This window comes from Rhinopithecus roxellana, chromosome 19 (assembly GCF_007565055.1).
Source record: "Rhinopithecus roxellana isolate Shanxi Qingling chromosome 19, ASM756505v1, whole genome shotgun sequence".
Lineage (NCBI taxonomy): Eukaryota > Metazoa > Chordata > Mammalia > Primates > Cercopithecidae > Rhinopithecus > Rhinopithecus roxellana.
Window position 1 is genome coordinate 758,123 of NC_044567.1, and position 24,065 is coordinate 782,187.

Below are 24,065 nucleotides of genomic sequence, written 5' to 3' on the forward strand. Positions count from 1 at the left end.
TCACTTACCACTCACTGACTGACTCATCTAGAGCAACTTCTAGTCCTGTAAGCTCCATTCATGATAAGTGCCTTCTATCAGTGAACCATTATTTATTCTTCATATCATATTTTTTTAGATTTGAATAATTTTTTCTAACAAAAGTATAAAGTATGGAAAATTAGTGTATTTGAATCATTTCAGAGAGGATAGCAAGTTTCACACTAGAAGATTTCAGATTTTAGCACCTTTGAAAAGAAATATTCAGAGTGACAAGTGGCAACGCAGGCTGCAGGTGACCTACAGGGTCATCTGAGTTTAGTACACAGTTCACGTAACAGTGCAGTCATTTGTTTTTTTCCTCTACATTTTGAGAGTGCCACAAAACAGACTTAAAAAGAACGAGAAAAGAGTTCACTGAATTCATAGCTGGTGTTAGAAGATGAACTACCGGAGGAAGGTCATCGGCTGGACTAGGAGGTCCAATACCCAGTCCAAAGGCACCGACGATGCAGTACATGGTTTTATTCTCCCATCGCACAGTGCAGCTCCCGTCAGCAGAGCTGTCCCAGAAGCAGGAACTTGCCGTGTGTAATCCAGCTGCATTCTTTTGCATAATTACACAGGTCACAACGTATTTCAGTGGTTCTCCCAGCTTGGTGAGTTGGCTTGAAGTTTGTTCTACTACATTTGTGGTCCATGATTCACTTTGCTGTGTTGATAAGCGTTACCACCAATTGCGCTTTTTTTTTTTTTTTTTTTTGAGACGGAGTCTCGCTCTGCCGCCCAGGCTGGAGTGCAGTGGCCGGATCTCAGCTCACTGCAAGCTCCGCCTCCCGGGTTCACGCCATTCTCCTGCCTCAGCCTTCCGAGTAGTAGCTGGGACTAGAGGCGCCCGCCACGTCACCCGGCTAGTTTTTTTTTTTTTTGTATTTTTAGTAGAGACAGGGTTTCACCATGTTAGCCAGGATGGTCTCGATCTCCTGACCTCGTGATCCGCCCGTCTCGGCCTCCCAAAGTGCTGGGATTACAGGCTTGAGCCACCGCGCCCGGCCTAATTGCGCTTTCTATAGCCTCTTCTACAATCTGCTCAACTCATCAACGACAAAAGCAGTCTCCTCCGCAGCCTGGTAGTCTTCCATCTTTCCTCCGCAGTGTTGCCTCTACCTCCTTTTTGCCATATTTTGACCTATCTTTTTTATATTCAGATACACAAATAGTTACCGTTGTGCTATAACTACCTTCAGTATTTAGTACAGTAACATGCTATATAGGCTTGTAGACTAGAAGCAACAGGCTACACCATCTAGCCTGTGTGTGTAGTAGGCTATATACCATCTTAGGTTTGTGTACGTACACTCTATGATTTTGCACAACAAAATTGCCTAACGACACACTTCTCAGAACATATTTCCGTGGTTAAGCAACATAAGACTGTATACCTATATGAGGGTATGGAGTTGGGAAAATGTTTACAGGAAATCCATTTATGGGAAAATTTATGTGTAAACTCTACATTTTATTTACTTTTTTATGTTGCACAATCTAATGAGTAATCCTAAGTCCTGTAGACTAAAGACAATTATAAATCTCAAATAAAATGATATACCTCCAACATGTTTTGTCAATATGTGAAGAAAAGTCAAACCACTTGAAGCCTTTTAAAATTAACATTAGGTTCTTGCCTATCTAAATAGGCTTTGAAAGAATGAGAATGGACAGAAGAATTTCATTTGGTCCAGTAAAGATTAGAGGCAAAGAGTTTATCAGCCTTTGTGTTCCACAGATGAAGGTCAGCAGGAAAACAGAAGTCTTACATCTCCTGGGCCTGCAAAGCATATCTCTGCACAAGAATGAAGAAAGTCTGTTTTAAAGAAAGTCTGCATCTTTCTTTAAAAGATGAATTCAAAGTATTCTACTTTATCTGGGCTTCAATTGCATTTTCAAAGCCTGCTTCCATCAAATATAATTCTTAGTGTCACACAACAAAAAACATTTAGTCACTGTTAGTATTGAGACAAGCCCTAAAACTGTAGATAACAATTTCAGTTCATTCTCAGGGTATCCTTAATAAATATGTAAATCACATTTCCCAGTGCTCCATGTCTAATTATTTTTATTTCTTGCCTTTGAAACTATTATGCCATTTGTCCCTAGTTATCACGATAACAAATGATCTTCCAAACTGAGTCAAGAAATCTGCCCAGCCAGTCAACATCCACAAAACCAAAAGTTTAAAAGAAGGTCTTACCACACAGGTTAGGTGTCTACCCACACATACACACACACATACCCCTTTTACGTGTTCATCTGAAGAAAAAGTGATATGGGAAGATATAACAAAACCAAAAGAGGACTGAAAAATGTAGTAAGTTGAAATTTGTAGTAGCACTAAGCCTATCCATTCACAAACAACATATCACAAACAATATAGAACACCTATAATATCTAGCCTGTGACTCTTAATTTTTTATTATTTATAGCACTAGATTTGAAAACATATATATCAAGGAGGAAACAAAGAAAAAGAAAAATTTTATTCAATTCTAAGCTTATCTTTAGTTGAAAAGAGCCTACAAAGATGGAAAGAAATGCTGCTGGCAGGAAGGCCTCAAGAAACAACCACAAAATCTTACATGTCGCATTTGTTGTTGTTGTTGAGACGAAGTCTCGTTCTGTCGCCCAGGCGGGAGTGCAGTGGTGCAATATTGGCTCACTGCAAGCTCTGTCCTGCGGGTTTAAGCCATTCTCCTGCCTCAGCCTCCCGAGTAGCTGGAACTACAGGCGCCCATCACCATGCCTGGCTAATTTTGTTTTGTATGTTTAGTAGAGACGGGGTTTCACCATGTTAGCCAGGATGGTCTCGATCTCCTGACCTCGTGATCCTTCTGCCTGGGCCTCCCAAAGTGCTGGGATGACAGGTGTGAGCCACCGCGCCTGGCCTGTGTCACATTTAGTAGTGTGCTGGTCCCCAAAGAACCATGGCAACATTAAAGAAAGACATCAACACCTCAGGAAATGTCTGAAATACAGACACTAAATTCTTATTCAAATATAGATCAAAATCTAGGCTGTAGGAACACTGTAGGCAAATATACTGGGGTAAGATGAGTGTGATATCTATGGATGGATAGTGTACATCTGTCTCTTTGCAGGAAAAGAGGCTCCAGGTTGCAAAATACTGAAGGCTTCAACTTCTGCATTTGTTGGTGTGCTTCATCTACCCCCAAAACAGGGACTGACAATATTCAAAACATATAGCTTCAGACTCTGTAATACATAGTGAATTCTGCTATGAACCCAAGGCTTCCCATTTGTCTCACTAAGGGATGGTGGGAACTTTCTGAGAAGTTACCATCTGCTTCATGAGTTGAATTGAATATAATGAACAAACAATAATCAGAGAAGACCACAACTGCTAAATACCAAATAAGAGAAATAAAGCAAGACAATGAAAACAGGAGCTGACTGGGATAATTTAGCAAAGTTTCATGGAGATGCTAGGACTTCAGCATGGGCCTAAGGGTAAGGGAAATATTCTAGCAGTTTCATGGTAAAATCGCATGACTAATGGTCAGCACAAAAGAACACAGGCTCTCTGTGCAATGACTATCAAACAAGAAGGCCTGGACTTAACACTTACTGCCATGTATGGCCTACAGCCAGCATCTCTTGTCTTGGCAATAGAGTCCACAAGCTGTCCACTGATGCCAAAGTCACAGAGTTTAATATTCCCACTTCTGTCCAGAAGAATATTGGAAGGTTTGATATCTGCAAGACATAGATATCATCCAGTATACAATTAGCTTCTTCCTAGGTTACATAAGGCCTCACTTTAAGCAAAAATATTGAAAACACTTAGACAACATAAGTGGTCAAGTCCTTAAATTCAGATATATAAGAAGTAAAGCATCTTCACTTATCACATACAATAATTACTCATGTTTTAAACAAGTAGCTTTAATAACTATAATTGTGTAAATGTAACAGCAAAAGTCATTTCACGAAACATCTTATTTATCTATAAGATATAGACAGGGATTGATTTTTCTCTTAACATCTTCATATTTGTAAAACAGAAAAAACAATGGTTTTCTTCTATTGAAAATGAGAAAGGAAAACAATTTTCTGAATGCCAGTGCTTAAAACTGAATATCAAAAAAAAATTTCACAAGAAATTTAGGCATTAAATTATTTTCAAAAGGCTTACAAATTCATTTATTTAGTTCAGATTCATTGCATAACAGTCAAAATATAAGGAATGTCAAATCCCTTTCTCACTGACAATCAAGTCACTACCAGTATGTGCTAACTAATTCTCTATCCATAGCTCAGTCCTTCTATCCATGTCCTTGTCACCACCCTGGCTCAATGAATAAAAAGTAAGGTTTTAAAATATAGGATGCAGAAAACATCTAAATGTAACTCGGAAGGTGATCCACAAAAAAATTCAGTAAAGATCTCTTACCATGATTGAAACAGCTATGGGCCTATCAAAAATCCATTCCTAACCATCCATAATTTCTTTTCTTTTTTTTTGAGACAGAGTCTCACTCTTTTTCACCCAGGCTGGAGTGCAGTGGCGCAATCCCCACTCACTGCAACCTCTGCCTCCCAAGTTCTATCGTTCTCCTATTTCAGCCTCCTGAGTAGCTGGGATTACAGGTATGCGCCACCACATCCGGCTGATTTTTGTATTTTTAGTAGAGATGAGGTTTCACCATGTTGGCTAGGCTGGTCTCAAACTTCTGACCTCAAGTGATCCAGTTGCCTTGGTCTCCAAAGTGCTGGGATTACAGGTGTGAGCCACCACGCCCAGCCCCATCCATATTTTCTAACAGAACCTGTGTTTTACTGAGGTATCTCTTCTCATCAACAGCCACACCTCCAAATCCTAGCTATTGGCTGGTATAAGTTTTATAAGGGTAGTCTCATGCTTCTTGATAGTAGCTGGTTTAAGGGCATGAGGCACTTCTAGTGAATGAGCCAAGAAAAGGTGTTAGAAAGGTATTGAATATGTATCTAATAAGGGCAAGATCACTGTTTACACAAATCCAGCATGCTTTAGAGAAATTTCAACTTATAATACCAATTAAAAGATTTCTCTCAATTTAGAAACATCCTCTAATGTGAAGAAACAACAGACAGGGATAGCGTGCATTTCCATATTCCCCACAGAGCTGCACAGCATGAGAGCACCTCTTCTTCAAGAGGCAGTCACATCTAGACATGACAGTGGGAACTGCTCTAGCTGTTACTACTCCGAGGACAGAGTTAACACATGGAGGAGGACAGAAGCAAAAGGAGCAAGCTTGACCCCTAGTCATAGTGTGCTTTCAGCCACCCCTTCTTTGGATTTATTATGACAGATAATGAATTTCCTTGAAGTTTAAAGAGAGTTATCAGGATTTTCTATTACTTATAATCAAAAGCACTGACTCCAACAAAAAAGCTAACTGATCCTAACTGATAAAAGACAGCTATAAACTCATCACTTTATTTAGTAAGAGAAAAACAAAAGTTACTTTTGAAGATTTTTTATTTTGTTCAACTACTTCCCAGGCAGTACCTTGGTGCTTTACTGCAGTCACTAAGTATCCCTAAGGTAACTAACAAATGCCTCAAAGGTGCTACTCTCACAATTATAAAACACAGCTAATGAAGAAGGGGAAAAAATCAAGACAAGAAGAAGAAGAACTACAAGAGAAACAATGAATTTTGTCTAGGGACCTAACTCTACATAATTTTAGGTCAAAAGAAAAAACAATATTATTTCTAACAAGCATTAAGCCAAACAAAATTAAATAAAATATACTGATGTTCAAGGTTCACTAATTTCAGCGGTCTAGTGTCAACCACAAACAAAATAACTTAAATAAATGGCCCAATTACTAATTTCTTTTTTTTTTTTTTTTTTTGAGACGGAGTCTCGCTCTGTCGCCCAGGCTGGAGTGCAGTGGCCGGATCTCAGCTCACTGCAAGCTCCGCCTCCCGGGTTTACGCCATTCTCCTGCCTCAGCCTCCCGAGTAGCTGGGACTACAGGCGCCCGCCACCTTGCCCGGCTAGTTTTTTGTATTTTTTAGTAGAGATGGGGTTTCACCGTGTTAGCCAGGATGGTCTCGATATCCTGACCTCGTGATCCGCCCGTCTCGGCCTCCCAAAGTGCTGGGATTACAGGCTTGAGCCACCGCGCCCGGCACTAATTTCTTTAACCACCAGAAATTGTCTCCCAGAATTAGAAATTTTTCACTTCTCTTGATTTTGACCTTTTACTTTTCTTCCTATTTACTGTCAGGCTAAATCACACTGTTATGTACTGTCTTAGGTTTTTCCATTACAAATTTGCTGAGGGGTAGTGACCCGGTGCGTTTCCTCAAAGCCAGCACCTCATTACCCTGAGTCTAGCACGGTAATAAGTAAAGCAAGCATTTCATCTATTTGCTGGATTAAATTCGGGATTCCCACAGGGTTACTACTTATCTAGGTTTGGCCTTCAACTACATCAAATGTTTCATTTGAATATGTATCTAATAAGGGCAAGATCACTGTTTACACAAATCCAACATGCTTTATAGAAATTTCAACTTATAATACCAATTAAAAGATTTCTCTCAATTTAGAAACATCCTCTAATGTAAAGAAACAACAGACAGGGATAGCGTGCGTTTAAAATGCTTGACAGTACTATCCCTCAGATTCTTCTTTGAATGTCCACAGGACCACCTCGATGCCTTATTTGTATGCAGAAAAACATTAATTATCTATCAGGCAAACGAAAAATTATTTTTCAACTAATAGTAATAACAATGTGCAGCAAAATCTATTTCAGTTTCTAAGTCCAACATACTAAGATAGACTGAAATTTATTGAATCCCAAAGAAAAAAATAGTAATAAGAGCTTTAGAGTACATAAAGCATTTTTTGCTAAAAATACGAATATTTTAGGAAAGTTTATACAGTGACACTGTAATTTTCAGTAACTGTTTCATCAATTAGGAGAAAAAAGTTAATTTCTATTAAGCAAATACCAATCCATACCCACCTCTGTGAATAATTTTCAAGTTTTCTTTTAAGTGGTTTAGTGCTTTCACAGTCTAGGGAGAAAAAGAAGAGATGGGATAAGCAACTTGTTTCTTTTTATTCAAACAGCATAATAGTTGAAAACAAGTAATATCCCATGTAGTCCTTTGCATACACTTTAAGCTTAATATTTCAATATTCTGTCATTTCTTTGTTATCCAAAGATACTGAATAATTTCAGATCTAAAAGTTTAGTTGTCTTTATATGCTGTTCCCTGATGGCTAAAACAAACAAACAAACAAACCCAGTAACTTAGACTTATAATTTAATAATTCATTTAAAATTTTATCTTTTTTTGTATCTCCAACCTAAAATTTCCTTGTATTTTTTTTCCCTTTTCGTTTTGAGACTGGGTCTCGCTCCCACCACTGCCTCCCAAGTAGCTGGGACTACAGATGCATGCCTGGCTAACTTTTTACATTTTTAGTAGAGACAAGGTTCTAGCTATATTGCCCAGGCTGATCTCAAATTCCTGGGCTCAAGCGATCCTTCTGCCTCAGTCTCTCAAACTACTGGGATTACAGGCATGAACCATTGTGCCTGGCCTCTAACATGTTCAAAAATAAAAACAGGACAACAACGATCACTGAGCTGGTTCCATTTCAACTAAGAGTAATAACTTGCAGCAAAATCGATTTTAATTTCTAAGTCCAATAGTAAATACAAAGTTTTCTAAATTCTCAGTTCCTCACAATTATCCACCCTCATTGGTTGCTAAGCCTTCAAGGTGATTTTTGAAGAGCTAGTGTAACTCTGTTCACTAGTGTAACTGTGGGAATTTATTCTGTTGCCTGGTCACTGATCATGATCAGAATGTTACACATTTATTCAGGAAGGGAAAGAAGAGAGATATAACCTCAAACTAAAGGAGAACTAAACAACAGGCCAACCATTTGCTGTAAGATGAAGTCTTTGCTGATGTCAAGCTGCTAGGTATGAGAAATGTAGAACACATAAATTTATTGTGAATAGCTATGCTTGTGTGTTTGCTGGTTTATTAATTAGCAAGAAAAGACTATACACAAAATAATTTTACATGTGTGCTTAGTATATATAAAATGATCACCAAGTCTTGACTAACACAAATATGGAATAAATCATTTTCTACAGTATATACTCTTTATATTGCAATATATAAAATAATTTTCTGTTTTCTAATTTCATGGTCATCCTGTCATAGAGTGGTTAAGAGCAGGGTTCTGGGATCATGCTGCCTGAATTTAAATCATTTGCCACTTATAACCGCATACACTTCAAAGCACATTAATTATTTCATCTGTCTATGCTTCAGATTATCATCCATAAAGATGGGGTAACACTATTTACCACAGACAGTTGCTATGAAGATTAAATGTCACAAACAGTTTGATGCAAATAAGCATTTAATAACCATTAGCTATTGTCATTTTTCTATTATTATAATTATTACGAATAGTAACAAGTTTCAAGATACCACTGGTTTAATATATTGGAGAGAGATGGCTAAACTAATCATTGTAAAATTTCATTACCCAGCTAAATAATGAATAAGTTTCTAGTCTAAGTTAGCTTCATTTTATACAATTATTTTCATAAAATTTAAAAATAAAATGATTTTCATAAAATCTTTTTATGAAATTATTTGAAAGGGTATATATATCTTGGTGAACTACATTGGAGGGGTAGTATGCAGGTAAGGAAGAACTGGGAAATTACATGCAACCAAAGTATCTATTTTACAACTTCCTGTATGATTTAGTTTATATATCAACTAACCTAGAACATGCCATTAGCTCAGATTCTCAGGAGTTTCTAAGAATCTTATGAATTTTGCTCTATGAAAAGTAAATTATGTTTTTCCTTTAGGAAAAAAATGTACATACATTTGTCAACTTAAAGATTCAGAGCAAGAAACAAAGTGATCAACCAATTTACTTTCAAAACTATAAACACATATGTAAAAAAGTACCTATTTTCTTTTTTGGTACTCTGGTGAAAGTGAATTAACCAAATTTAGTAGTAACACTGGTCCCTGAAACTGCTAGTCAAAATTTTAGATAGTTTAGACTGAATAACCAAAATCTTAAATCACAGTAAACATACTTTGTCCAAGGGCTTCAATTATGGGGCTTCAAAGAGACTGCCGTGATTCTGATTTAATTTTGGGATAACTGTGCTAATATAACCTATTTAAAAATAGTTAAAGCAACAGGAAAAAATGAACAGAAAATTGCTTTTTCTAGTTTTATTTACAGAACAGTCTGTTATGATTCATTGAGATTCAAAGGGAAAGAACATTGGCAGTATTTATCGAGACCATTATGACTACTATTGTGCTAACTACCCCACAGAAGTAACTTTGTCTCTGGTTATTCACTATGAATTACTTTCAGGAAGGTACTGTGCGTGACACTCAAATATGTGCATTCAAAACTCCAGCAGCATCTCTATATAACTATATAAACAATGAATAATTTAAAGACCAGGTACTTACTGCTAAAGTGATTTTGCCTAAAATTTCTTCTGGAATAACATCATCTAATACACTATATACATATTTGTAAAACTTATCAAACGAGGTAGACATGAGTTCCATACAGATCCAACAGTCACCCTATAAAATAACAAATATCTGTTATTCTTACATATCTTAAATATCACCTTGCCTTTACTTAAAATGTAAATATAATAGAAAGGAGCAATCTTATTCTTGTTTATTTCAAATCTTAAACTAGCAAAATTTTTGTTTTCTTATTAAAGCCTTCAACCGATTTAAATACAAACAATGTAGTTAAAGCCAATTTTCCCCACTCTTTAATTGCATGGACAGGCACAGGCTTACACAGAAAACTTCTATGCTTTTTTGAAAATTTCAAATTTTGCCAAAATAGAAAAAAAATAGGAAATATGTAGAAAACCATTCATTCTTACTAACAATGAAGATAGATGACAGTAATCTTAAGAGACTACATAAACTTCTTAAATTAGCCACAAAAAAAAAAGAAAGCAAAAACAAAAATATATAAAGTAAATCCCATGCCTCAAGACCCTGTTCGAATGCCACCTTCTCAGCGAGGCCTACTTTAACTGATGTAAAGCGTAAGTCATCCCACCAGGCACTCCCCTGTCCTGCTCTGTTCTGTAAAGCCTTCATCATCCTCTAATGTAAAGTGTAATTTACTTATTTATTATGTTTGTCATATACATTCCCCACTAGAATGCAACCTCTGCCAGAGCAAAGACTCAATAAATACTTGTTAAACGACTGGATGCTGGCTATAATTAAACTGAATCATTCAAACATTTCTTGCATTATAGATTGTTTTAAACCAATTTGACAGCAATTTGAAAATAAAACAGAAATAAAGGTGTTGATACCATTTTACAGAATCATCAAACTGAATCATTCAAGCATTTCTTGCATTATAGATTGTTTTAAACCAATTTGACAGCAATTTGAAAATAAAACAGAAATAAAGGTGTTGATACCATTTTACAGAATCATCAAACTGAATCATTCAAACATTTCTTGCATTATAGATTGTTTTAAACCAATTTGACAGCAATTTGAAAATAAAACAGAAATAAAGGTGTTGATACCATTTTACAGAATCATCCTATGTCTGGGAATGTAACTGAAACAAATGTTCCATAAATTACAAAAAGAAAAAACAAAACTAGAAATCGAAGAACTATCTCACAAAAGGGAATACTACAACATTAAAGAGATTATCTAAAATCAATATTTTTGAAAATGAATACAGTTCATGAGAGAGATGCATGAGTCATGAAAAAATAAAAAATAAAAGCAGATACCATGATTATAATAAAAGTACAGAATACACAGATGAACAAGAACTACAAAGTACCTTACAAAAATGAAAATACTATCAAAATGATTTTTTAAAATTACCTTAAACAGTTCTGTATGTTGTTGCTTATTTATAAATACAGCAAAGATTTTCTACCCACTAATATCGTATCCTTCGATTATATAATAATTATATAATCAATTCTATCCTTGGATTATATAGGAGATTAATGCCTGTTAAAAGTAAAATTACTTGTCCAGAACAATACACTTACCCATGAATAGAATCCAGTGTCCCTAATGTTTTTCTTTTATCAATGTTTACAATGCACTCTTACAACAGGACCACTTTCTAGAATATTCACATAGCTAGCTACATGGCTATACATAATATGTTTTTGTAAAGCATATTTGACACAGTAAACTTTTACTTATTATTTCTGCATTTAAGTCTTTCTTCTCTGTAAACCTCTTTTTCTTTAGAGAGACCTGTGAGAAAGGCTATCGTGAAAGATCGAGTAACACCCTCCACCCAAAATAGACATAGCTTTATTTTAGAGACACTATCTAAATAGGTTTACTAAAAATTTTTATTAGAGACATACAGCACATTTACCTCATCCACTTATCAAAACAGTAGAAAGAAAGAACCTCAATAATACAGCAAAGTGAAAAAAAAAAAACAAAAAACAACAAAAAAAATGACATTAGGAGTCTGAAACGCCTGACATTATCCAAACTCTCCTACTTTCTACTTTTATAAGCTTGGGTCTTCTCATGCCCTCATCTATGAAATGAGACTGCCCCACCATCCTCAGTAGATTGTGATAAAGGGCAAATGAGTTAACATATGCAAAGCACAAACTAAAGTGCCTGGCAGGTGCTAAAAACTATATTACCAAATGGAAGGGAGAAGGAAGGGAAATACGGGCAAACAAAAGAGAAAGATGGACATGGGAGTGGGAGAATAAAGGTGAGAAGCAAACTGAGAACTGAAGATGAGAAGGGGGGACAGGAAAGAGCAATGAGCTCCAGAGAGAGACGTCTTTGTAATTTGTAAGGAACATAACCTGATGTAACCTTCTTATCTCTCTGACAGTTCCTTTTGGTCATACAAAGAACAAGACAATGGTAATGAGCTGAATTTAAAAAATGAAATGCCCCGAGCTGTCTGAAAAAGTAGTGACAGCAGCATGAACTGTCATGCTCAAGCAGAAAACAGGATGACCACAGGTCTGAAATGCAGAAGTTAATAAATGTGGGTTTATTGGGGGAACAAAGCTAGAGAATGATGAAAAACTCAACTACTAAGGTAACATAAGGGTTCCTAAAGATTCATTTATAACCAATAACATACACCAATAATAACTAATTAGAAAATAAATTTAAAAAGATATCATTCTCAATAAAAATATAAACTAAGTCATCAGGAAATATATCTAATAAAATAGGCAGAACCTTTATGAAAACAAATATAAAATGTTACTAAAGGACATAACAACAACCTGAACAAATGGAGTGGCAGACCATGATTACAAATGTGAAGACTCAAGATGAGAAGCATGTCAAATTCTCCCAAATTAATCCAAGAATTCAGTTAAATTCTAATCAAAATTTTCAAGGACCTGAACAAACTGACCCTAAAGCTTATATTAAAGTAGAGCCAAGAATAACTAAGATAATTTTAAAGAAGAGATACTGACCTACTACACAAAGACTCACAAATAAAGGGTAAATACACCAAAGAAACAGATGCAAAAGTTCATGCACATACAGAAATCTGATATATGACAAAAGTTAAAGTAAATCATAGTAAAAGAATGCATTATTCAACGAATGCCGCTGGGACAACTGACCTTCCATATAGAAAAAAATTAAATTCTGACATCAAATCATTCACAAATATATATACAAAAACTCCCAAATGGATTTTGCAAAAAAGCAAAAGTTTTTTTTTTCTAAGAGTTCTCCATGACTTTTATGTGGGAAAAAATTTTTTTCCCAAGAACACACATAAAAACAACAAATCACAAAGGATAAGACCTGTTAAATTTAACCCCATTATAATGAATACTTCTGTATAAACAAGGAGAACATACCAAAAGTTTAAAAATGAGAGACAAAAGCATCTATTTGGATGTAAAGAAACAAAAGATCAGCATCCTGAATAATAAACAGTTATGCTAAATTAATTAGGGAAAGACAAAACTTAGTAGTAATTATATCAAAGGCAATTAAAAAAAAAAAAAAAGCCTAAACACATGTAAAAAATTCTGAACCTCACCAATCAAGGAAATGCAATTTTAAAAGTGAGATACCATTTCAAACTGCCAAAAATTAAACATTTATTATCAAATGTTAGTACAGACCAGGTAAAAGATCTGTGACAGTAAATGCTGATGGTATACTCAATAAACATTCCCCCTTTCCTCTGCACAATATACCTAGCTAAAATCTACATTTCCCGGTCTTTAAATGTAAAGAAAGACAGCCACAGAGGTATCAACACAAAATCATTGGTTCATGGCTCCAGGAAAATCCTTTTAGTTCTTCCCTTTTTTTTTTTCCCCTTCGTGTGGACATGATAGCTGAACTCTAGGAGCCAACGTGGACCAAAAGGTAACCATAACAACTGAAACCATAAGCTACTAACAGTCAGGAATGACTGATACCAAATACAATTCTCGATACAGAAACTTTGGTGGAAATGTAAGTCAGTACTCCAGCTGGAGACATGGGTATCATTAAATTTAGCAATTGTATTTCCAGGGACATATGCTGAATAATCTGTAACCTAAGTTGTCAAGGAGACACAAAAAACAATTCTTCATTTTTGTGCTGTTTATAATTGTAAAAAATTAGAAGCAATCTATGTTAGGATTATTTCTAAAAATAAAACAAAATAGGGTGTCTTTAATCATTAGAATACTACATAGTTAAAATAAATTAAATCTATATATTATGAATCTATATTTACATAAATCTTGAAAACTATGTTGAATAAAATGTATAATAGAGAATGCATTTAGCATTCCATTTACTTAAACCGTGAAAATACAGAAAGCAGTATTATGTAAAATGTAGGGGAAAATGCCCATATGGATGACCTAAACCAACAAGCAAGTTAAAGGAAACACTCAGGGTAGTGATGAGATTTGGAAAGCGAAATGTGATGAGGGCTTTAAGTGTATTTATAATATTTAAAGACATAAAGAGTAAATACGCCAATATAGGATTTGGGTGGCTATTTCTCCTCTGTAATTTAGTCTATGTTTAAAATATCTCACAACTTAAAAAGAACATGGACCACCTTAAGAAACAAAGAAACAAAAAAGAATATTAAGCAAAAATAAGGAAAAGAAAGGAAGAAACCACAATCAGAATGAATCCCCCCATCAAAAAATAAAAATAATAATAGAAAAGCAATACAGAAAATCATGTAACTGAGGCTGCACGCAATGGTTCATGCCTGTAATTCCAGTGCTTCAGGGGGCCAAGGTGGGAGAAAGGCTAAGGAGAGGCCAAGAGTTTGAGTTTAGCCTGATCAACAAAGCGAGACCCCACCTCCACCAAAAAAAAAAAAAAAAAAAAAATTAATTAGCAGGCTGGTGGTAGCCCATGCCTGTAGTCCCAGCTACTCAGGAGACTGATGTGGGAAGATCCCTTGAGCCCAGGAGTTCAAGGTTGGGTTGAGCTAGGATGATGACACTGCACCACTCCAGCCTGGGCTACAGAGCAAGACCCTGACTTAAAAAAATAAAAGAAAAGAAAAGAAAATCATTTAACTGAGAGCTAGCCAGTTCATCGAGATGGTCAATAAAATTGATAAACCTCTAGCTGGACTAATTGCGAAGAAAAAAAGAAGACATAAATTACCGGTATCACAAACAAGTGGCAGGGAGGGAGGGACAGGGAAGACAGAAGTAACACACTACAGACTCTACCAATATTAAAATAATAAAAAAGAAATATGAATAATTTTATTCCAATAAATTTGATAATTTAAATGAAAGGGATAAAGTTCTTCAAAGAAACAAATACCAAAGATCACTCGACAAGAAATACGTAACTTGAACAGAACTCTATCTTCGAAAGAAACTGGATATTCCGTCAAAAATACTCTTACAAAGAAATTGCCAAGTTCAAGTGGCTTCACTAGTAAATTCCATCAAATATTTACAAAAAAATAATACCAATTCTATATAAATTCTCCCAGAAAATTCAGGAAGAGGAACTATTTCCCAACTCATTCTATGAGGCTAGCATTACACTGATACAAGTCAGACAAAAATAAGAAAACTATACATCAATGTCTCTCACAGATACAAAAATTTTAAATGAATTTTAGCAAATTAGCTAATGTTAGTAATTTAGCAAATTGAATCCAATGACAGATAAAAAAGACAATATATCATAACCAACTGAATTTCTCCCAGAAATAAAAGCTATGCTTAATATCAGAAATCAATCCATATAACTTACCATTATTAAAACAACCAACAAACCATACATCTCAAAAACATCTCAAGGCTCTGGAAAAAGAATCTGACAAAAATCTAACATCCATTCCTGACAAAATCTCTCAGCATACTATGAGTAAAAGGAGACTTCTTTAACTTGATTAAAAACAAAATTATTAAAACCCCACAGCTAATATCATATTTAATGATGAAAACATGAATGCTTTCCCTCTAGGATCAGAAAAAAAAACAAGGATGTCTACTCTCACTGTATCTATTCAACAGCATACTGAAGGTTCTAGCCAATGCAATAAGGCAAGACAAAAATAAATAAAGGAACTAATTGGGGAAGAAAGAAGTAACTCTATTCACAGACAAAATGATGATCTATGTAGTAAATCTGAAGGCAGCTAAAAAAGCAACTGGAATTTAAGTTTTGCAAGGTTGCTGCACACAAGATCAATATAAAAAAAATCAAATGATATTGTGCATATTAGTCACAAGAGAAAATTAAATTAAGAATATATATTATAGCATTAAAAATATTATACACTTAAGGGGGACTCTAGTAAAAAGATGAAAGACATACAGTAAAAACTATAAAATATTGCTGAGAAAAATCAAAGAAGATGTAAAATAATAAAGTGAGATGCCACAGCAAAGGGTTAATAGACTTAATATTGTTAAGATATCAACGCTCCCCCCCGTAGACCTACAAATTTAGCAAAATCCCAATCAAAAATCCCAGCAGGTTTTTTTTTTTTTTTTTGCTGGTTTTTTCCAGGTCTTTTTTGGTAGAAATTGACAAGAAGATTCTAAAATCCACATGAAAATAGAAAGGATATGAAAGAGCCGAAACAACTTTTCAAAGAACAAAGTTTAAGGACCAACACTCTCAAATCTGAAGACTTTCTATAAAGCTAGAGTAGTCGAAGGCCATGTGAGATTAGTGCAAAGACAGACAAACAATAGATCAATAGAACAGAGCAGATAGTCCAGAAATAGACCCACATCTATATGGACAACTGATATCTGATAAAGGTGCAAAGGATATCCACACGCAAAAAAAAAACCATCACTATATAACTCTCGATATATATAAAAACTAACTCCAAATGGGTAAGTATAAATGTGATACCTAAAACTATAAAACTGCTAGGAGAAAACATAAGAAATAATCTTAAGTGAGCTTGAGTTAGACAAGAGCTCTTACATACAACATAAAAAGTACAATACATAAATTTTAAAATTGGCCCGTATCAACATTAAAAACTTTTGCTCTCCAAAAACACTGTTAAGAATATATATATATATATGTAAAGATAAGCACAGACAGGAGGCAGTATCTGCAAATCATAGGTCTGATAACAAACTTGTATTCAAAATATATTTTTAAAAACCTCCCAAAACTGAATAACGAAAAAACCCAATTTAAATAAAAATGTACAACAGATATTAACAGGATCTTCATCAAAGAAGATATACAGTTGGTAAATAAGCACATGAAAAGACATTCAACACTGTTAGTCATTAGAAACATGCAAATTAAAAATACAAAGAGATTACACCATACATTTACTAGAATGGCTAAAGATGAACACAACAGATCATACTAAGTGCCGGAAAAGACATGGAAGAAACGGAACTCTCAAAAACTACTGGTGGAAGCATAAAATGGTACAACTACCTTAGAAAAAAGTTTGTTCATTTTTTAAAAAGTTAAACATACACCTACAATATGATCCAGCCATTCCACCACCATGTAATTACCCCAGGAAAATAAAAGCTTATGTTTATACAAACAATTGTACATAAACGCTCAAAGCAACTTTATTTGTAATGGACAAAAACTGAAAACAATCCAAAAGGCCATCAACAGGTAAATGGGTAACAAACTGATATATCTGCATAATGGAACATTACATATAGTAGTCGGCAATAAAAAGAAATAAATTACTGATAAATGCAAGATAATTATACTGAGTGAAAGACTACAAACTGAAAAAGAGAAGTACATACTGTACGATCCCATTTATATAAAAATCTAGAAAATACAAATTAATCTATAATGGCATAAAGCAGGTCAGTGGTCATCTGAGGATGGGGACAGCACAGAGGTGGCAGGTATTACCTACGTGGTATAAGGAAACTCGTGAGTGATGGGTGTATTCATTACCTTGATTTTGGTGATAATTCTACAGGCATATACGTTTGTTCAAACATATCAGACTGTACACTTTACATATGGGAAGTTTATCAGATGTCAATTTTACTTCCATAAGCTGCATTTAAAACTTGCAAGGAGAAAGAAGAGGGAAAGGAGAAGAGGGGTGGAAGTAAGGATAAAAAAGGGGAGACAACTTGCTTCAGCCAGCATGACTGCCTTCTATAATCTGATGAACTTCTACATTTCGAAGTTACTCAGAACAGTGCTTTCTGCACTAGAATTTATTGCCCAACCTCAAAAGATGTTTTAAGAGTTTACCTGCTATGAAATTCTCAAATTTTATGTATTAGAAAAATTTTTCAGTGATACTAGGTTTCAGCACTGTTAAGATAAATGCTAGGTCTTTTTTGTAAAATATAGGCTAGAAGTTACTTCCATTATTCAATTAATATCAAGCTCTTTTTTCCACCTACCAACAAAGCCTGAAAATGACTCTTAGGAACCCGTGCAATTGAGTGACCTAATAACTTATCTAAGCCAAATCCAAGCTGTACTTTGTACTTTTTTTTTGAGTTTGGTTCCATCCTAGAAAGAACTATGCATAGTTGAAGACAATGGCAACACAGAAGTTACCAACTTCAGTATTAAGTGTTATTCACTGCTCTGAATAAGTGACGGAACTTTCAGCAGCTCAATATTACCCAACAGCAAGATTAATCTCTAAACAGTGGAACTACCATTTGATCCAGCAATCCTACCACTGGGTATATACCCAAAGAAAAATAAATCATTATATCGAAAAGATATCTGCACTGGTATGCTTATTGCAGCACTATGTACAATAGCAAAGTCATGCAATCAACCTAAATGTTCACATTTTTTAAAATGTGACATACATACACAATAGAATACTGACAGCCATTAAAAAAAGAATAAAAACATGTTTTTTTTGTTTTTTTGTTTTTTGTGGCCACATGGATACACTGGAGGCCACTTTTAGTGAAACAACCTAGAAACAGAAAGACAAATACCACATGTTCTCGCTTATAAGTGGGAGCTAAATCATGTGCACACATGGACAGAATACGGAACTGGAGACCTTGGAGACACAGAAGGGAGGGAGGAGTTGAAAGGGGTGGATGATGAAAAATTACTTGATGGGTACAATTTACATTGTTTGCGTGATGGATACACTAAAAACCCAAACTGTACCACTGCTCAATATATCCATATAAAAAAACTGCACTTGTATCCCTTACATTTAAATAGCATTTAAATTAAAATAAATAAATAGTTGCTGCAAGAATGGGAAAAGGAATATCTCATAAGCTCCTTGATGGATGGCTGACTGAACCAAACCAAGAGCTGAAGTCCAGTGGTTGTATAAATTAGGCAAAATGAAATCCCTGGAGGGTGTCTCACAGTAACAGGAATTGAAAGCACTGTCTCTCTCACAGTGCTAGTAAGGTAAGGTAAAAAAGTCCTGACTACATACATTCATTTCTACTATTTCCTTTCATGAACTCAGATTTTTTTTTTGTCTATTATTGGAACTGAAGGTCATGTCACCAAAAAAGATGCATGCAACTCATTAACTGCAAAAGAAAAACGTTTCTTTAAACTCTTATTAAATCTCTTACATATATATATGTGTGTGTGTGTATATATATATATGTATACACACACACACATACTATTATTTTTTTTTTTTTTGAGATGGAGCCTCGCTCTGTTGCCCAGACTGGAGTGCAGTGGCGAGATCTTAGCTCACTGCAACCTCCACTACCCAGGTTCAAGCGATTCTTCTGCCTCAGCCTCCCGAGTAGCTGGGACTACAGGCATGCACCACCACACCTGGCTAATTTTTGTATTTTTAATAAAGACAGGGTGTCACTATACTGGCCAGGCTGGTCTCGAGCTCCTGACTTCGTGATCCGCCGACCTTGGCCTCCCAAAGTGCTGGGATTACAGGCTTGAGCCACCGTGCCTGGCCATTTTAATATTTTTAACCTTTGTAACTTGGGGAAATACACTTCTACTATTCACTCTTTAAAGGTGAATAATAAAAGTAACACTTTTCTTGTAAAACTACACTTTTATTATAAAATTATTGAAAAACTATATTTGTATTGTAAAACATACTATTGTAAAAGTTGTTACTTTCTGCTTTCTTAAAACTTAGTCTTTTATTATTCAGAAAGTACCTATTACAGATTGCATTCTAATTTGGGGGGAAAGTTCATGTTTCATCTACTTAGACATTCTGGGTCTTTGTGCAGCTTAACTGTGTAGTTCCTAAGCCTTCACCTTATCACGCATCTTATCATATCAAAAATCTTATTTAAAAAGCATCTATATCTATATCTGTACATATATCTTCATCTCTGGACGACTTGTAATAAAACAGAAGGAACAGCGAGATTTCTGTCTCTGGAATCCCATCTCTGCCACTTGTTGGCTGTGTAACTTTTGTCAAATACACTAGATTTCATTTTCCTATCTGAAAAAAGGGGGTAATACCACCAAATCCCGAAGATTATTGGGAAGAAAATATATGTGAAAACTACAAAGCATTCAACAGATGTTAGTGTTTACAGCTGCATATGTCAACTCCCTTCAACCCTTCTGAGACATAAAACCAAATGTGACTCAGCTATCCATGATAACAAAACCATTAGAATATTGCTCAGACACTACTTCAAGCTTCTGTGCTTTGTTTCCACACCTTTGTCAATCACGAATACGACTTACTCAGCTTTCTTTTCATATAGTCAGACTCCCATACTATCTAGCCCGAGGCTAGGTATGTAAATGGTACTTGAATGATTAAATAAATGAACAAGTGAAATAAATTGGTATATTCCAGCACTATGGAGGTGATTTAGGGTTCAGGTAGAGCTGGGGAAAGTCTATAGTGAAAATGAATACAGCACTGAAAAAACTAACCACAGAATCTAGTTAGGAGAGAGTATCTAATTCAGTCCCTAATTAATTATTGTTCCGCATATGGTGGAATGATTCAATGATTGTGAAGAAAAGTTCACAGTTTGGGAATAAAGGGAGGAGGAGATGGCAAGATTCTTGTGCAACACGAAGAAAGTTGCAAACATTTGGAATCACATTACATAATATTTAGGTCGAAGTTACAGTCATGCATATGTACTAGTAAGAGTACAGAAAAACAAATAAAAATTTCAGAATTAGGTTTAGAATTAACTAACCTCTAACATCTTTTCCAATTGTTAAGATTTCATATATTTCTATTCAGTGCTACATTCAGCCCTGTTTCAAAAATATGTATTAATTTTAAAGCCAATAACAATACAAACCCCAAGGATACACTCTACAATCCCATCCCAAAAAGAAGAGAGTAGGAGGGTTTTTCTTACCAGTTTATAACAACCCAGCTATTCATACTAACATTTGCAAAATGAGAAAGATACTTTTTTAAAACAGTATTTGAAATGCTTAGCAGTTCAGTTCAAGTCCTACTAAGCATCACAATTTTTGATGGCAGTCTAGGACACCATAACGTATTGCTTCATTTACAGCTCTAGTTCTACTGCTAGCCCAAACTCACTTCCACATTTTAGGCAGCTGGATGACTGGAAATGAGTAAGTGGATTGAGAGTTGGAGGCAGAAATGATAACCCAAGTTGGGACACAAAATAACCAGAGGAAACAGGGCTATGAGACCAAGAAATTAGAGCTTTAGTTTCTACACAAAAATCTGGATAAGAGAACTAGAAAAAAAAAATTTACATTATAATGGTTCATTTCCATGTCTGATGGGTATACTTCAGGATTATGGACAGGGACACATAAGTGTTTATATTAAATGCAGATAGACACTTGATGACAGATATTTTACCTTTTACCTATATTTTACCTTTTACTCATCTGTAAAGATAATTGGGTGGGGGGGGGGGGGCATTGCTCAAGGCCCAGTGAAAATCTAAAACTGTAGCAAAAGCGCTGATATTTAGAAGTCAGCTGATTTTTCAGGTTCTTAAAGAACATAAAATATTTGTATGAGATTTACAAATGACAGCCACAAATACTAAAATACACACACACACACACACACACACACACGTATGTGTGATTCACCCCTTACCCACCACCCCAAAAACAGTCAGAAGTTAATATGTACATTATCATGGTTACATACTAAGATACTGAGATATTAACTTATTACTAATATATGGCATTTAAGAACAGAATCAAATCCTGCCATCTTCATTTGTCCCAATTAGACTGGGACTAATAATAAATATTAGTCAGCTAAAACCCAGTTTATTCCTACCTCTCTGAAGAGTGCACCATAAAACTGAACAATGTATGGGCAATCACTACTCCGCATTACTACATCCAAATCCATAAGAAGTTGTTTTTGTTCTTTTTCATCCACTGTTGACCGAATTCTCTGGAAAAGAATGACAAAAGATGTCAAAAAAACAAAATACTTTTGTCAAAAAAACAATAATTTTTAGTCTCATGGTAGAGAAAAACCTCTACCATGAGACTAAAAATTACCAAGCAAACTTCACAAACACCAGATATGAAAATTATCATCTTTCCTTACACTTCACAAGAATTACTTTTATCACAGAAAGTTTAACACACAGCACTCAGAAATCCTTTAAAGGAGACAGGGCAATTTAACCATGAGCATTTACTAACAATGTTGGGAGTTATGCAACGAAGTTCTCAGGCACTAAAAATTAACCCCCATATGCAAATATAAAGAAAATGACAATGAGTTGTAACAGCTTCATATGAATAATTATAGGTAGCTTTATACATACTTTTAATCACCGTTTCAAAATTGTATGGAATCTAGGCATTCAATGCAAGAACATCCCTCTTCACTCACTAGCATCCCCATACCACAGTGTCCTCATTCATAAAGACGGGAAATAGTCCAGAACCGGAAAAAGTGAATACTAGTATAGGAGTAGTGCACAGACAAGAATCCAGGTCTCTAAAATCCTAGACTGGGACTCTGTCCTTTAACTGCACTTTCTATACATTAAAAACAAAAAGTTCTACCTGACTCTCCAACCCATGAGTCAGCATGCAGGGCAGCATAAACCTGTGGAAGAAAACCTAAAAATGAGGAAACACAGGGCTCTTTTTTCTATTCTTAAGCTGATAAAGCACTCCTCCATCTACTGCAGACCAGGGATATATTCCTAACCAAGCGGCACAACAATTTCTTTGCACATCTCTAAGAGACTGCCAGAAAACATTAAGTACCCCACCTCCCACCTCTTATTCAGGAACAGTATAGAACACAGAGGTGTTGGGAGGGACAGTTCCCACTGCAATTGAGAGAGAGGAAAGAATCATGTTCAGAAATTATAAAAAATTAATAATAAAATTATAGCTTAACATCAAAGCATGCAAACAACTTCTGTTCTCATAAAAAAGTTCACAATGTCACACCACGCCACTGTGTACAATACATAGTATGTACTTACAAGGCAAGTTAGTATCAAAAAATACACAAGGTGGCATTTTGTCTTCCAAAGACTTCGAGGTATCTGTCAATGTTCTTGAAAGGGATGAAGGCAGTCAATTAAATTCCTGAGCCCATTTTACAGAAAAGCCAGAGGCACAAAGAGATACAAAAGATGTATTTCATGTGACATGAGAATAAGCAGTTGTTTAAGGAACAGAAGTAGGTTCTCTCAGTTTCATTTTTGAGGAATTCCATATATTCCAAACAAATTTAATTTTGCTACTTAAAATTTACAGCTTGCTAGCTACGGTATTTCATAAGCAAATAAAATTTATTAACTGTCATCTATGTTATATACACAGATTTATCTACAACTTTTATATTAAATATCAATACTCAGATAAACAAGGACTAAAGAAAGAATGAAAAATAGAAACAAAATAATACCAGTTATATTAATATTAAGGAAAGTTTCCCTTCTCATTTTGATTATTTTCATAGTTTATGGATTATTAATCTTACTTTTAAATCTACTTCAGCACGTTTGCTCAGAAAGGATATTTTTTAAAAGTCAAAATAGATGTGATCTGTATTTGTACAAAGCATGATGTAATAATTTTTGTAAATATTTTACCTTTATACCTGTTTTTTAAAAAATAACTCTAAAAGTGTAGCTGTGAAAATGCTAATTTGAGAAATTATTTATAAAAGAATCTTAATTATCCTATATATCTAAATTTAAAATAGACAAAGAGTTGTTAATTAGAGACAAGTAGGGAAGAAAAATCAAATAACCTTTTGATTGGGGAAGATTTCTACCTAATTCTCACTATAAAAGGTGTTAACAAATGTATTTTTTTCTGTTTTTACTAGTATGAATATATTGGCAAATGGAAATACACTAATACACATAAACTACTATTTTAAAAGGTATCTTCTTTACTAGTTTATTTTTTGTTTTGCAAAACTGTGTGGTATGCTAAATATACATTTGTACAAATATTTGTATTTCAATTAGAAAGCATATTACAGTCAAAACCTCAATAGTTATCATCAAGAACTGACTTTAGGGAGCGAGCCAGTGTCCAAAAACCCTACTGTAACTACAGAAAGGATATATGGA

General features: G+C 34.8%; 1 protein-coding gene across 3 annotated transcripts in view; it reads right to left on the bottom strand.

The window, feature by feature from the left end:
* MAP2K4 (mitogen-activated protein kinase kinase 4) overlaps positions 1–24,065 on the bottom strand; it is a 129,049-nt gene that overhangs the window by 26,305 nt on the left and 78,679 nt on the right. For all 3 annotated transcript variants that reach the window (XM_010376128.2, XM_010376129.2, XM_030923451.1), the window contains 4 exons: positions 21,785–21,904; positions 9,535–9,654; positions 7,023–7,074; positions 3,623–3,750 (listed from right to left, as the gene is read on the bottom strand). In XM_010376128.2, coding sequence (XP_010374430.1) covers positions 3,623–3,750; positions 7,023–7,074; positions 9,535–9,654; positions 21,785–21,904 — 420 coding nt within the window. The remainder of the gene's footprint in view (positions 1–3,622; positions 3,751–7,022; positions 7,075–9,534; positions 9,655–21,784; positions 21,905–24,065) is intronic.